This window comes from Tachyglossus aculeatus, chromosome 1 (genome assembly GCF_015852505.1).
Source record: "Tachyglossus aculeatus isolate mTacAcu1 chromosome 1, mTacAcu1.pri, whole genome shotgun sequence".
NCBI classification, from domain to species: domain Eukaryota; kingdom Metazoa; phylum Chordata; class Mammalia; order Monotremata; family Tachyglossidae; genus Tachyglossus; species Tachyglossus aculeatus.
Window position 1 is genome coordinate 22,458,026 of NC_052066.1, and position 16,406 is coordinate 22,474,431.

At 47.2% G+C, this 16,406-nt stretch overlaps 1 protein-coding gene across 7 annotated transcripts in view; it reads right to left on the minus strand.

Annotated features, from left to right (window-relative positions):
* Positions 1–16,406, minus strand: part of ARMC8 (armadillo repeat containing 8) — a 159,125-nt gene that overhangs the window by 13,863 nt on the left and 128,856 nt on the right. For all 7 annotated transcript variants that reach the window (XM_038765421.1, XM_038765417.1, XM_038765496.1 and 4 more), the window contains one exon: positions 5,761–5,856. In XM_038765421.1, the coding sequence (XP_038621349.1) occupies positions 5,761–5,856 (96 nt within the window). The remainder of the gene's footprint in view (positions 1–5,760; positions 5,857–16,406) is intronic.

A 16,406-nucleotide genomic window follows, 5' to 3' on the forward strand; every position in this document is an offset into this window, starting at 1 on the left:
CTAAGCGCTTACCATGTGCCAAGCACTGTTCTAAGCGCTGGGGTAGACACTAGGTAATCAGGGTGTCTCACGTAGGGCTCACAGTCTTCCCCATTTTACAGATGAGGGAACTGAGGCAAAGGGACGTTAAGTGACTTGCCCAAAGTCACCCAGCTGAAAAGTGGCAGAGCCAGGATTAGAACCCATGACCACGACTTTCTGAGTCCCAGGCCCGTGCTCTATCCACTACGCCACGCTGCTTCTCACCAAGAGCTTAGTACAGGGCTCGGCACACGGTAAACGCTCAGTAAACACCACTGATTGATGAGCCTAGGTCCTGAGGTTTCAACAGCACCTGTGTCTATTTGTACCTATTTATTACTCTATTTTATTTGTACATATTTACTATATTTTATTAATGATGTGTATATAGCTATAATTCTATTTATTCTGATGGTCTTGACACCTATCTACTTGTTTTTGTTTTTTTTTGTCCGTCTCCCCCTTCTAGACTGTGAGCCTGTTGTCGGGTAGGGACCGTCTCTAGATGTTGCCCATTTGTACTTCCCCAAGCGCTTAGTCCAGTGCTCTGCACACCGTAAGCGCTCAGTAAATACGATTGAATGAATGAATAAAAACCGGCACGGAGAAACTGATTAAAATGCTAATGATTTGTGCAGCGAGTGACTTGCCCAAGGCCACTCGGCAGGTAAGTGGCAGTGCTGGGATTAGAACCCAAGTCCTCGGACTCCAAGACTCGTGCTTTTTCGACTAGGCCACACTGCTTCTCTCTCCCTGATCGGGTGCATGGGAATCTATTTCCACAACAGAGTCCAAGTTACGACTCTATTCAATGTTTTAACTAACGGACAGACGGACAACTCGTTCAACTTAAATTTATATTGGTGGAGCCCAGTTCTCCCAGACCTTTTTAATAATAATAATAATAATAATAATGATGGCATTTATTAAGCGCTTACTATGTGCAAAGCACTGTTCTAAGCGCTGGGGGGATACAATGTGATCAAGTTGTCCCACGTGGGGCTCACAGTCTTCATCCCCATTTTTACAGATGAGGGAACTGAGGCTCAGAGAAGTGAAGTGACTTGCCCAAGGTCACCCAGCAGACTTGTGGTGGAGCCGGGATTCGAACCCATGACCTCTGACTCCCAAAGCCCGGGCTCTTTCCACTGAGCCACGCTTCCCTGGAAGTAGATTATGGCTCTGTGGGAGGGACATGGATGCCTTACGATCACAGTGTGTGTTCCTGCGAGGGGTGCACGATGTCTGCAAATAATAATAATAATGATGGCATTTATTAAGCGCTTACTATGTGCAAAGCACTGTTCTAAGCGCTGGGGAGCTTACAAGGTGATGAGGTTGTCCCACGGGGGGCTCACAGTCTTAATCCCCATTTTACAGATGAGGGAACTGAGGCCCAGAGAAGTGAAGTGACTTGCCCAAAGTCACACAGCTGACAAGCGGCGGAGCCGGGATTCGAACCCATGACCTCTGACTCCAAAGCCCGGGCTCTGTCCACTGAGCCACGCTGCTTCCCTATCAACAGAATATTTCCTGAGGCCTGGGTTAAACCTTCAATCGACGGTAGTTATTGTTTGCTCACAGTGTGCAGAGCACTGCACTCAGCGCTAGTGAGAGTAATCATATTAATAATAATGATGGTATTTGTTAAGCGCTTACTATGTGCAAAGCACTGTTCTAAGCGCTGGGGAGGTTACAAGATGATCAGGCTGTCCCACAGGGAGCTCACAGTCTTAGTACTTTCCAAGTGCTTAGTACAGTGCTCTGTACACAGTAAGTGCTCAATAAATACAATTGAATGAATGACAAAATAAAATAAATAGAATATGCACAAATAAAATAAAGAGTAATAAATTCATACAAGTTGGCAACATATAGAGGCAGCCTCTACATATTTATTCTATTTATTTTATTTTGTTCATATGCTTTGTTTTGTTGTCTGTCTCCCCCTTCTAGACCGTGAGCCCGCTGTTGGGTAGGGACCGTCTCTAGATGTTGCCGACTTGTATTTCCCAAGCGCTTAGTCCAGTGCTCTGCACACAGTAAGCGCTCAATAAATACGACTGAATGAATGAATGGAGTTGGTAGACATCTTTCCTGCCCACCAGGAGCTTACAGTCTAGAGGGTTAATATGGTAAATGTCTTTAATCTATCAACCCCCGCAGGACGTTAGCTTTTTAGGCATCTTCTCGAAGGGGAGGTGGATTCTGCAAAGCGGGAGGGTCTGGAAAAGGTCGTCCTTCCCACTCTGGCTGGAACAAGGGGCTGTGGAGAGCCGGAGGATCCCTCCTCCGTGAGTAATTTACTTTTACACTTGGGAAGCAGCGTGGCTCAGTGGAAAGAGCCCGGGCTTTGGAGTCAGAGGTCAGGGGTTCAAATTCCGGCTCTGCCAATTGTCAGCTGTGTGATTTCGGGCAAGTCACTTCACTTCTCTGGGCCTCAGTTACCTCATCTGTAAAATGGGGATTAATAATAATAATAATAATAATGATGATGATGGCATTTGTTAAGCGCTTACTATGTGCCAAGCACTGTTCTAAGCACCGGGAAGGATACAAGGTGATCAGGTTGTCCCACGGGGGCTCACAGTCTTAATCCCCATTTTACAGATGAGGTAACTGCGGCACAGAGAAGTCAAGTGCCTTGCCCAAAGTCACACAGCTGGCAACTGGCGCTTATTAGGTGCCAGGAACTGTACAAGGTTGGAGAAGGGGCAAGGGGAGGCCGAGGGGACGAAGCTGGAGGTCTAAGACTGTGAGCCTCCTGTGGGACAACCTGATTACCTTGCATCCCCCCAGCGCTTAGAACAGTGCTTTGCACATAGTAAGCGCTTAATAAATACCATTATTATTATTATTATTATTTACACTTCATTCATTCACTCAATCGTATTTATTGAGCGCTTACTGTGTGCAGAGCACTGGACTAAGCACTTGGGAAGTACCAGTTGGCAACATAGAGAGACGGTCCCTACCCAACAGCGGGCTCACAGTCTAGAAGGGGGCGGCAAGGAATAAAACAAAACATATTAACAAAAGAAAATGGATAGAATAAATACGTACAAATAAAATTAATAGAGTAATAAATAGGTACAAACATATATACATATGTACAGGTGCTGTGGGGAGGGGAAGGAGGTAAGGCGGGGGAGAGGAAGGAGGGGGCTGAGTGTGGGAAGGCCTCCTGGAGGAGGTGAGCTCTCAGCAGGGCCTTGAAGGGAGGAAGATGTGGGGATGAAGATGTGTGGAGGGAGGGCATTCCAGGCCCGGGGGAGGACGTGGGCCGGGGGTCGATGGCGGGACAGGCGAGAACGAGGCACAGTGAGGAGATTAGCGGTGGCGGAGGAGCGGAGGGTGCGGGCTGGGCTGGAGAAGGACAGAAGGGAGGGGAGGTAGGAGGGGGCCAGGGGATGGACAGCCTGGAAGCCCAGGGGGAGGAGTTTCTGCCTGATGAGTTTTTACAGCATTTGCCTTGTCCATTTCTTTCTAAGTGTCTGTCCTCTTCCCTTTAGGCAAGGAGTGAGCTCCTGTGGGGCCGGGGCCTGTGTCTATTCTCCCCAGTGCGTGGCTGGGGGGGGACTGAGCCCACTGTTTGGGTAGGGACCGTCTCTAGATGTTGCCAACTTGTACTTCCCAAGCGCTTAGTCCAGTGCTCTGCACACAGTAAGCGCTCAATAAATACGATTGATTGATTGATTGATTGACTGATTGACTTGGGAGCTGAGGGTGGTGGGGAGGAGGGACCAACGGGGGACCTCCTGAACACACCCTGTTCTGCCAGGACTAGAACTAGCCAGGATTCTTCCCACAGCATGAGCCGGTCCCAATACGGCGTGCTGTGTTGAGGGAGGAAACTTGTCTTCTAATGACAGCATTTATTAACGATAGCGTTTATTAAGCGCTTACTATGTGCAAAGCACTGTTCTAAGCGCTGGGGAGCTTACAAGGTGATCAGGTTTTCCCACGGGGGGCTCACAGTCTTCATCCCCATTTAACAGATGAGGGAACTGAGGCCCAGAGAAGTGAAGTGACTTGCCCAAAGTCACACAGCTGACAATTGGCGGAGCCGGGATTTGAACCCATGACCTCTGACTCCAAAGCCCGGGCTCTTTCCAATGAGCCACGCTGCTTCTCGGACTGTGAGCCCATTGCTGGGTAGGGATTGTTTCTATTTGTTGCTGAGCTGTACTTTCCAAGTGTTCAGTACAGTGCTCTGCACACAGTAAGCGCTCAATAAATATGACTGAATGAATGAATGACAGAAGCAGCGTGGCTCAGTGGAAAGAGCCCGGGCTTTGGAGTCAGAGGTCATGGGTTCACATCCCAGCTCCACCAATTGTCAGCTGGGTGACTTTGGGCAAGTCACTTCACTTCTCTGTGCCCCAGTTCATTCATCTGTAAAATGGGGGTTAAGACTGTGAGCCCCCCATGGGACAACATGATTAACTTGTTACCTCCCCAGCACTTAGAACGGCGCTCTGCACATAGTAAGCGCTTAATAAATGCCATTATTATTATTATTATTATTATTAATAAATGCCATTATGATTATTATTATTATTATTAAATAAATACGACCGAATGAAATGGTGGTGCTCCTGGACTAAGCCACGGGGGAAGCAGTGCACCTGGAGTTTTCCTTAAGAGCCCGTCCTTCCAGGGGAACTGGAAACTCAGGTCCCGGCAAGCCTCTAGAGAAGCAGTGTGGCTCAGTGGAAAGAGCACGGGCTTGGGAGTCTGAGGTCATGGGTTCAAATCCCGGCTCCACCACTTGTCAGCTGTGTGACCTTGGGCAAGTCACTTAACTTCTCTGGGCCTCAGTTCCCTCATCTGTAAAATGGGGGCTAAGACGGAGAGCCCCCCTGTGGGGCAACCTGATCACCTTGTATCCCCTCCAGTGCTTAGAACAGTGCTTGGCACATAGTAAGCGCTTAACAAATACCAACAGTATTATTATTTACGGCAGGTGACGGGACAGATAACGGGAAGCCCAGAAGCGGTCTCGGAAGAAGGTACAGCGGGGCCCTCGGCTCCGGGACACCCAGGACCCGTTTCTGACTTCACTTATTCATTCAATCGTATTTATTGAGCGCTTACTGTGTGCAGAGCACTGTACTAAGCGCTTGGGAAGTACAAGTTTGCAACAGATAGAGACGGTCCCTACCTAACAGTGAGCTCACAGTCTAGAAGAGCAGTTGGAGACGGCGGCACGGCGAAACCTTAGATGGGAAGGGAGTCGTTTTTAAAGAGGTTTTAGAAAACCTCTGGCCTAGAGGACTGCCCATCCTAGGACTCTCGGATTATCTAGCGATTTTCTTTTTGTATATTTTGGTTTTTAAGCAAATGGGTAGCTCTGAATTTATTTTATCCTGACTTTGGAAGACTCGTGTTTGGAAAATGGATGGTGGGGGCAACTTTCCTTCCAATGCCGCAAACACTGGCAAACGCTTTCACTGAAGAGAAGGAGCGTGGCGCGGTGGAAAAGACCACGGGCTTTGGAGTCCGAGGTCAGAGGTTCAAATCCCGGCTCCACCACTTGTCAGTTGTGTGACTTTGGGCAAGTCACTTCACTTCTCTGTGCCTCAGTGACCTCATCTGGAAAATGGGGATTAAGGCTGTGAGCCCCCCGTGGGACAACTTGATCACCTTGTGCCCTCCCCAGCGCTTAGAACAGTGCTTTGCACATAGTAATGATAAATGCCATTATTATTATTATTATTATGACTAAAATGTCCATACCATGTAATACTTAATCTTCTGCAAAATGTCATCATTGGTCATAATGAGTTCTTTTGCTGTCGTTCCATCCGCTATGTTGGTTAGTATACATAATGTCTGAAAGAGAAAGAACAGATAGGTTTGGGCTATTTTTCAAGAACCACTTTTCTTGAACCTCTGAATAATTCACTATGCATGGAGCCTGTCATCCGCCGTGGCTAAGGCCCTGCTGAACGTTTTATGCGAAAATCGAGACAGGCAACGCAGCTTCATACCGCAGGAAACCTAAAAATTTCCGTGGCAAAAATCACCCGTAAAAGTTGTGATGCGCACTTAAATTTCTCTTCTAAAATTGCCGTCTCTCAGCCTTGTATGCTATTGCGGGAAAGAAATCGGTCGACTGCTAAAATCAATTTCCCTAGTATCATCTGAGTCTCTTAAGTGCTATCCTAGGTGAGTGATTCTTTCAGGTTGTTGGTAGCTGACGGGCTGACGCATTTGCAACTTTTGTGTTCGCCTCCCTTTTTTAAATAAATGCTATTTATTCCGCGCTTCCAATGTGTCAAACGCCGTTCTAAGCGCTGGGGTAGGTACAGGTTAACTAGGTTGGACACGGTCCTCGTCCTGCACGGGGCTCCCGGTCTAAGGAGGAGGGAGAACAGGAGAACTGAGGTCCGGAGACATGAAGCGACTTGCCCAAGGTCACGCAGAAAGCACGTGGCAGAGCCATGCCGCTGATCCTCCGTTCCCGCCAATCCCCCTGGCACCATGGATTACCCCATAATGAGGCAATCGGTGGTATTCGCTGAGCGTTTATTGTGTGCATGGCACTGGACTAAGCGCTTGGGACCGCGGAGTTGATAAGACACGATCCCCGCCCCCAAGGAGCTCCCGGTCCAGAGTTGCCAGGGCCCACATCTTCCACCCTCTGCTACGACACACTTCTCCCTTGCCCGTCTGCCCTTGTTGGAATTCCAGCTTTCCTTTTGCCCGCTTGTCCGCCTGCAAGCTCCGGGCCTCCCCCAGTCCAGCGCTCCTGCTCCCCGTGCCAGATCCATCAAGGCCGCGGGATTCCCCCGGGCACCCGATCCTACCACCCAAGAGGCGGCGGTGCGGAGACCGTGCTAAGTCCAGCTCCTTCGCTTGAAGATGGGGTCGTTCTCGGTCTCCCCTTCCCCTGCCACTCCTCGGCCGCCGGCCTTGCTTGTAGTGTGACACAGACTCACTCGCTCAACTTCTAAGACTCGGGATTCCCTTCGAGACGAGTGAAACGGAGGCGGTCCTAAGTGCCAACTCCACGGGACGAGGGGATCTCTGGCTGGGAGGTGAGGCCACAGTCTTCGCCTCGGCCCCAGACGAACTCCACTTCCCACAGCGGCGGGAGGCCGCGAAGACCCTGAATCTAACCTGCTCCTCACCGAGGCCTTTCTACCACTCCATAAGCCCTGTCCCAGTTGCTCCCCACAGTCCAAATGAGAAGTCGGTGTCTCTGGCTGCGGGATAAACGACTAGGTATTACCACTCTTCTCTGGGAATAGCACTTTATGAGCTTCGGAACTACTCTCAACCGACTGGGAACTGGAGCCCCAACTTGAGGGAGAATTTCAGATCCCATAAGGCAAACCACAGCTCCCTAATGTTCCTCCTCCCTACCCTAAAAGAAAATATCGGGTGCCTCTTTTCAGTTGTCAAGGGGGACTGGGGCCGTGTACCAATAAATGATAATGGAGGAGAGAGGGGGCTTTTCCCGTCACCACTAAAGTCTAAATTTGGAGTACCCTACCATTAACAGGAAAAGGGGTGACTAAGGGAAGACGACCAAATTGTACTTTCCAAGCGCTTAGTCCAGTGCTCTGCACACAGTAAGCGCTCAATAAATACAATTGAATGAATGAATAAGTGCTGAGACAGTTGAAGGTGTGCTAGAAAAGTGAAAGTATTTAGCTCGGCTAAGGATTCTGCCCCCTTCCCACCCCACAGTCCAAATGAGAAGTCGGTGTTTGTGGCTGCGGGATAAACGACTAGGTATTACCACTCTTCTCTGGGAATAGCACTTCATGAGCTTCGGAACTACTCTCAACCGACTGGGAACTGGAGCCCCAACTTGAGGGAGAATTTCAGATCCCACAAGGCAAACCACAGCTCCCTAATGTTCCTCCTCCCTACCCTGAAAGAAAATATCGGGTGCCTCTTTTCAGTTGTCAAGGGGGACTGGGGCCATGTACCAATAAATGATAACAGAGGAGAGAGGGGGCTTTTCCCGTCACCACTAAAGTCTAAATTTGGGGTACCCTACCATTAACAGGGAAAGGGGCGAATAAGGGAAGACGACCAAATTGTACTTTCCAAGCGCTTAGTCCAGTGCTCTGCACACAGTAAGCGCTCAATAAATACAATTGAATGAATGAATAAGTGCTGAGACAGTTGAAGGTGTGCTAGAAAAGTGAAAGTATTTAGCTCGGCTAAGGATTCTGCCTCCTTCCCATCAGCTTCCTCTGCCCAAGCTCGTTCCACGGCAGACGCAAGAGCCAAGCAGCTCTTCCCGGCATTTCCACGCTGGAAGTAAGAAGGAGTCGGCAGAGTGTCCGACATCCAGCCAAAGAAAAGCGTCATTTCATTAGAATGGCAACAACTCCGGCTTTTTTTATCTGAAAAGGTTTCCGAGTGGGGTGCTTCTGTGAGGTCATCGTTACTTTAGACACCTCTAGAAGCAAAGAATGGGAATTAAGAATTGCTTGCTGAAATTGCTTTTTTCCCCCCCAGTCCTGTTCTTCCCTCATGTTACAATAGAAAGATTCAAAACAGCAAGATATACAACAACTCCACCTACCAGGAAGCTAGGAGGCAAAAAAAGACAACCACAGGTGGTAATCTCATCCAGCTCCAACCAATTTCCATCAGGTTACAAATGCAGACAAATCAAGAAAGGAGGAGAGAGACTGAGATACAGCGACAGGAAAGGAGAGGCAAAAAAGACAACCACAGGTGGTAATCTCATCCAGCTCCAACCAATTTCCATCAGGTTACAAATGTAGATAAATCAAGAAAGGAGGAGAGAGACTGAGATACAGTGACAGGAAAGGAGGTGAAGTAGCGTATACTGGTGGGGAGAGGTGGGAGGGGGGGTCTAAAAAAGAAAAAAAGAGGCTACAACAAGCAATTACCAATGAGTAATTTTTTCTTGCTGAATATGCTCTCTTCTCCCAGCCTACAATAGGATACAACCAGAACAGCAAGCAGAATTGGCCAAGGAAAATGGAAATGATGAAGGACGGGGATCCTCCTAAGATGAGACCACAGACATATAATTCCTGGGGATAGACTACAATTCCCTTACCTAGAATACGGTATACGAGTGAGATTCGGTCACGGGTTTAATAATAATGGCATTTATTAAGTGCTTACTATATGCAAAGCACTGTTCTAAGCACTGGGAGGTTACAAGGTGATCAGGTTGTCCCACGGGGGGCTCACAGTCTTCATCCCCATTTTACAGATGAGGTAACTGAGGCACAGAGAAGTTAAGTGACTTGCCCAAACTCACACAGCTGACAACTGGCAGAGCTGGGATTTGAACCCATGACCTCTGACTCCAAAGCCCGGCCTCTTTCCACAGAGCCACGCTGCTTCTCTAGGGTTTTAGGGTGTTTGAATGACCTCGAATCGACCCTTAAAGGGATCGTGGCTGCAGTGATTTCCTTAGGGTCCCTACGGAAGGGATCCAATCTTTACCCTTTAATTGGGGGGATACAAGGCCACCAGGTTGTCCCACGTGGGGCTCACCATCGTCATCCCTATTTTAATAACAATAATTATAATTTTTATGGCATTTGTTAAGCGCTTACTGTGTGCCAAGCACTGTCCTAAGCGCTGGGGGGGATACAAGGTCATCAGGTTGTCCCACGAGGGCCCACAGTCTTAATCCCCATTTTAATAATAATAATAATAATTTTTATGGCTTTTATTAAACGCTTACTATGTGCCAAGCCCCACATGGGGCTTCCAGTCTTCACCCCCATTTTATTCATTCACTCATTCAATCATATTTATTGAGCGCTTACTGTGCGCAAAGCACTGTACTAAGCGCTTGGGAAGTACACAGATGAGGGAACTGAGCCACAGAGAAGTGAAGTGACTTGCCCAAAGTCCCACAGCTAAGTGGCAGATTATTATTATTATTACTACTTATCACCAACTTGTACTTCCCAAGCGCTTAGTACAGTGCTCTGCACACACTAAGTGCTCAATAAATACAATTGAATGAATGAATGATCATTGCTACTCATAAGAGTGATGATGGGGGTAATAATAATAATGATGGCATTTGTTAAGCGCTTACTATGTGCCAAGCACTGTTCCAAGCGCTGGGGTTGATACAAGATGATCAGGTTGTCCCATGTGGGGCTCACATTCTTCATCCCCATTTTCCAGATGAGGGAACTGAGCCACAGAGAAGTGAAGTGACTTGCCCAAAGTCTAGGCTGCGAGCCCGCTGTTGGGTAGGGACCATCTCTATATGTTGCCCTTGTCCCACATGAGGCTCACAGTCTCAATCCCCATTTTAAAGATGAAGGAACCAAGGCACAGAGAAGTGAAGCTACTTGCCCAAGGTTACACAGCAGACAGGTGGCAGAGCCAGGATAATAATAATAATAATAATAATAATAATAATAATGGCATTTGTTAAATGCTTACTATGTGCCAAGCACTGTTCTAAGCGCTGAGGTAGATACAAGGTAATTAGGGTGTCCCACATAGGGCTCACAATCTTCCCCATTTTACAGATGAGGGAACTGAGGCAAAGAGACGTTAAGTGACTTGCCCAAAGTCACACAGCTGAAAAGTGGCAGGGCCAGGATTAGAACCCATGACCATGACCTTCTGAGTCCCAGGCCCGTGCTCTATCCACTACGCCATGCTGCTTCTCACCAAGAGCTTAGTACAGTGCTCGGCACACGGTAAACGCTCAGTAAATGCCACTGATTGATGAGTCTAGGTACTGAGGTTTCAGGACTAAAAACCGGCATGGAGAAATTGATTAAAATGCTAATGATTTGTGCAGGGCCGCTCAAATATCCTCATTTTTGCCAGTTAACTTTGCTCCTAGGGGATAGGGTACAGTAGACTGCCAAGCGCCGATGTGGTCTTCACTCATGGCTTCAGGCAGAACTGGTCTCTAAACTGTGAGCCCACTGTTGGGTAGGGACCGTCTCTATATGTTGCCAACTTGTACTTCCCAAGCGCTTAATACAGTGCTCTGCACATAGTAAGCGCTCAATCAATATGATTGATTGATTCCCAGGGCAATGCTCGTTCTCTAGACTGTAAGCTCTTTGTGGGCGGGGAATGTCTGTTTATTGTTTTCTTGCACTCTCCCAAATGCTTAGTACAAAGCTCTGCACACAGTAAATACTCAAGAAATACAATTGACTGACTGACTTTCCACTGGACCAACAGCAGCGATGAAAGTGGAGCCTTCCGCGGACAAAGATACCTCCCGTCAAGGCAAATCCTCCGCTGGCCAAAGGGTCCACCGGGCTACGTCTTTAGGCCGAGCCTGCTTGGGCTAAGAAAGCTTCTTCTCCCACGCTGGGAATCAATCAATCGATCAATCGTATTTATTGAGCGCTTACTGCGTGCAGAGCACTGGACTAAGCGCTTGGGAAGTCCAAGTTGGCAACATCTAGAGACAGTCCCTACCCAACAGTGGGCTCACAGTCTAAAAGGGGGAGACGGAGAACAAAACCAAGAGAAACCAGACAGCTCCCGTAATGGGAGGAGAGTCAGCCTGCCCCGCGAGGTTTTTTTTATATATATATTTTTCCCCATGGTATTTGTTAAGCGCTTACTCTCTGCCAGGCACTGTACTGAGCGTAGTTACAAACAAATCCGATTGGACACGGTCTATGTCCCACATGGGGCTCACAGTCTTAACCCCCACTTTGCAGATGAGGGAATAGAGGCACAGAGAAGTGAAGCAAGTTGCCCAAAGTCACGGGGCAGACGGGTGACGGAGTGGGAAGTTTGTACTTCCCAAGCGCTTAGTACAGTGCTCTGCACATAGTTAGCACTCAATAAATACGATTTATGATGATGGGATTAGAACCCAGGACCTTCTGACACCCAGGCCTGTGTTCTATTCATTAGGTCAGGCTGCTTCTCTGTCAGGCATTTTGACAGTTTCTATGGTTTCTGTTCAGCGCTTACTGTGGGTCAAACACTGCTTTAAGCACTGCTATAGGTACAATAATAATAATAATAATGGTATTTGTTAAGCGCTTACTATGTGCAAAGCACTGTTCTAAGCGCTGGGGAGGTTACAAGGTGATCAGGTTGTCCCACAGGGAGCTCAGAGTCTTCATCCCCATTTTACAGATGAGGTAACTGAGGCCCAGAGAAGTGAAGTGACTTGCCCAAAGTCACATAGCTGACAATTGGTGGAGCTGGGATTCGAACCCATGACCTCTGACTCCAAAGCCCGGGCTCTTTCCACTGAGCCACGCTGCTTCTCATAATAATAATAATGATGATGATAGCATTTATTAAGCACTTACTATGTGCAAAGCACTGTTCTAAGCATTGGGGAGGTTGCAAGGTGATCAAGTTGTCCCACAGGGGACTCACAGTCTTAATCCCCATTTTACAGATGAGGTCACTGAGGCACAGAGAAGTGAAGTGACTTTCCGAGAGTCACACAGCTGGCAATTGGTGGAGCTGGGATTTGAACCCATGACCTCTGACTCCAAAGCCCGGGCTCTTTCCACTGAGCCACGCACCAGACTCTCCCTGTTTAACACCATCTGTATCTGACAGTGCTCAGGGTCTAAATACTTAATAATAATAATAATGATGGCATTTATTAAGCACTTACTATGTGCAAAGCACTGTTCTAAGTGTTGGGGAGGGTACAAGGTAATCAGGTTGTCCCACAGGGGGGCTCAAAGTCTTAATCTCCATTTTCCAGATGAGGGAACTGAGGCCCAGAGAAGTGAAGCGACTTGCCCAAAGTCACACAGCGGACTATTGGCAGAGCCGGGATTTGAACCTGTGACCTCGGACTCCAAAGCCCATGTTCTTTCCACGGAGCCACGCTGCTTCCCTTGCGGAGAGCCATCACTTAGAAATAAGGCAGGCCCACATACCAAAGCAGGAATAGAGCAGACCAGAGACCACAGGCCATAGTTGGGTAGCACATCATTTTATCCTGCTCTACCCCGTTCTTTACTTTGTACATATCTATTCTATTTATTTTATTTTGTTAGTATGTTTGGTTTTTTTTTTTTTTTCTCTGTCTCCCCCTTTTAGACTGTGAGCCCAATGTTGGGTAGGGACTGTCTCTATTTGTTGCCAATTTGTACTTCCCAAGCTCTTAGTACAGTGCTCTGCACATAGTAAGCGCTCAATAAATATGATTGATTGATTGATTTACTTGGTTTTCTCCGTGGTATTTTTTTTAAGCACTTACAACGTGAAAAGCACTGTACGGAGTACGGAGGTAGATGCAAGGTAATCAGGTCGGATGCAATCCGTGTTCCACGTGGGGCTCAAAGTCTAAGGAGGGAGGGGAACAGATCCTGAATCCCCATTTTGCGGTTGAAGATCCTGAGGCACGGAGAAGTTCAGTGACTTGCCCAAGGTCAGAAGGCAAGCAACTGGTAGAGCCAGGATTAGAACCCAGGTCATCTGGCTCCCAGGTGTGGGCACTTTCCATTAGGACACACTGCTTCCCTCCCTCTTCTTCCCTGTTCCAAAGGAGATTCTTCCTATAAAGCACTCTGACTGCCTTTTGGACCAAAGACATGACGGGGCTCTAGATAATAATATTTATTTATTCATTCAATCGTATTTATTGAGCGCTTACTGTGTGCAGAGCACTGTACTAAGCGCTTGGGAAGTACAAGTTGGCAACATATAAAGATGGTCCCTACACAACAGTGGGCTCACAGTCTAGAAGGGGGAGACGGAGAACAAAACAAAACATATTAACAGAATAAAATAAATAGAATAAATATGTACAAGTAAATTAAATAGAGTAATAAATACGTACAAACATATATACATATACACAGGTGCTGTGGGGAAGGGAAGGAGGTAAGGTGGGGGGATGGGGAAGGGGAGGAGGGTGTGAAGGGGGAGAAGGGGGAGAGGGGGAGATAACGTATGATATTATTAGCTCTCTTCCTCCCTTCAAGGCCCTGCTGAGAGCTCACCTCCTCCAGGAGGCCTTCCCAGACTGAGCCCCTTCTTTCCTCTCCCCCTCGTCCCCCTCTCCATCCCCCCGTCTTACCTCCTTCCCTTCCCCACAGCACCTGTATATATGTATATATGGTTGTACATATTTATTACTCTATTTATTTATTTATTTATTTATTTATTTTACTTGTACATTTCTATCCTACTTATTTTATTTTGTTGGTATGTTTGGTTCTGTTCTCTGTCTCCCCCTTTTAGACTGTGAGCCCACTGTTGGGTAGGGACTGTCTCTATGTGATGCCAATTTGTACTTCCCAAGCGCTTAGTACAGTGCTCTGCACATAGTAAGCGCTCAATAAATACGATTGATTGATTGATTGATTGATTATGTTATCATAATAATAATGATAACAGTATTTGTTAAGCACTTACTATTTGCCAAGCACTGTTCTAAGTGCTGGGGTAAATATAAGGCAATCAGGTTGGACACATCCCTGTCCTACATGGGACTCACAGTCTTAATCTCCATTACACAAATGAGGTACTCAGGCTCACAGAAGTTAAGTGACTTGCCCAAGGTCATTCATTCATTTAATCGTATTTATTGAGCGCTTACTGTGTGCAGAGCACTGTACTAAGCGCTTGGGAAGTACAAGTTGGCAACATATGGAGACGGTCCCTACCCAACAACAGGCTCACAGTCTAGAAGGGGGAGACAGAGAACAAAACAAAACATATTAACAAAATAAAATAATTAGAATAAACATGCACAAATAAAATAAATAAATAGAGTAATAAATACGTACAAACATATATACATATATACAGGTGCTGTGGGGAAGGAAAGGAGGTAAGGCGGGGGGATGGGGAAGGGGAGGAGGGGGAGAAGGAGGAGAAGGGGGAGAGGGAGAGGGGAGATAACGTATGATATTATGTTATCATAATAATAATGATAACAGTATTTGTTAAGCACTGGGACTCACAGTCTTAATCTCCATTATACAAATGAGGTAACTCAGGCTCAGAGAAGTTAAGTGACTTGCCCAAGGTCATTCATTCATTTAATCATATTTATTGAGCGCTTACTGTGTGCACAACACTGTACTAAGCACTTGGGAAGTACAAGTTGGCAACATCTAGAGACGGTCCCTTCCCAACAGTGGGCTCACAGTCTAGAAGGGGGAGACAGAGAACAAAACAAAACATATTAACAAAATAAAATAATTAGAATAAACATGCACAAATTAAATAAATAAATAGAGTAATAAATATGTACAAACATATATACATATATACAGGTGCTGGGGGGAGGGGAAGGAGGTAAGGCGGGGGGATGGAGAGGGGGAGGAGGGGGAGAAGGAGGAGAAGGGGGAGAGGGAGAGATAATGTATGATATTATGTTATAATAATAATGATGATAACAGTATTTGTTAAGTACTTACTATTTGCCAAGCACTGTTCTAAGTGCTGGGGTAAATATACGGCAATCAGGTTGGATACATCCCTGTCCCACATGGGACTCACAGTCTTAATCTCCATTATACAAATGAGGTAACTCAGGCTCAGGGAAGTTAAGTGACTTGTCCATGATCACACAGCAGACAAGTAGTGGAGCCGGAATTAGAACCTGTGACCTCTAACTCCAAAGCCTGGGCTCTTGCCACTAGGTCATGCCGCTTCTCTGATAAATAAATGAAATGCAACTAACAAATTAAAATTCTACCCCAGCCCTCTCAGTTAAATACCAGGTGCAAAATTATTCATTTGTTTATGGGGGAAAACCCCCCCACAAAACCAGAAAAACTTGGGAACATCTCAGCAAGTAAGATGGGGGAAGATGGATTGAAAAAATTGAGGTTTCCAATTTGACTATGGGTGAGATTCTCTCATCCCCTCCAAAGAAACCACCTGGTCAGGGTTCCGACTGCGAGGGAATGAGAGGGATGGCCACGGCGGCAAAGAGCCGCGGATGAGGGACAAGCCATTATCTCCTGGGCAACTAGCAGCCGGTATTTTCAAGAACGAATAAGTGGCCATGGACAAGGGCTCCCAACGGGGTCACTTCTTCCCATTTCCATTTTGTTGCTTCCTGTTTTTCTGGTGCAATTTCCTTCCGATTAGGAACTCGAAAGCACAGAGGGAGAAACTGTTAGTTGAAGACTGGGAAAGAGACTTCGGCTGCCAGGAAGAAGTGGCAAAGGAGACTGAAGAGAAAATGGGTAGAGCTGGCTGTTTATATCACCTGTATTTGCCCTTGCTTCCCCTTCCCCCGGCCCCCCGCCTCACGTGCTTGCTTGAGGGTAAGCGGCTATTTAAGGCCTGCTGCTTTGGATTTTTCTGCTATAGGATGCGGGAAGACGGGTGCTTTCGACAGCATTCCACATTCCTCGTTCTTTTCCTCATGGACGGCTCCTCCCTTCCCCCCCTCTGTGGCACGCCATCCGCTCACATTCCCGAACCCAGCCGAAGGAACT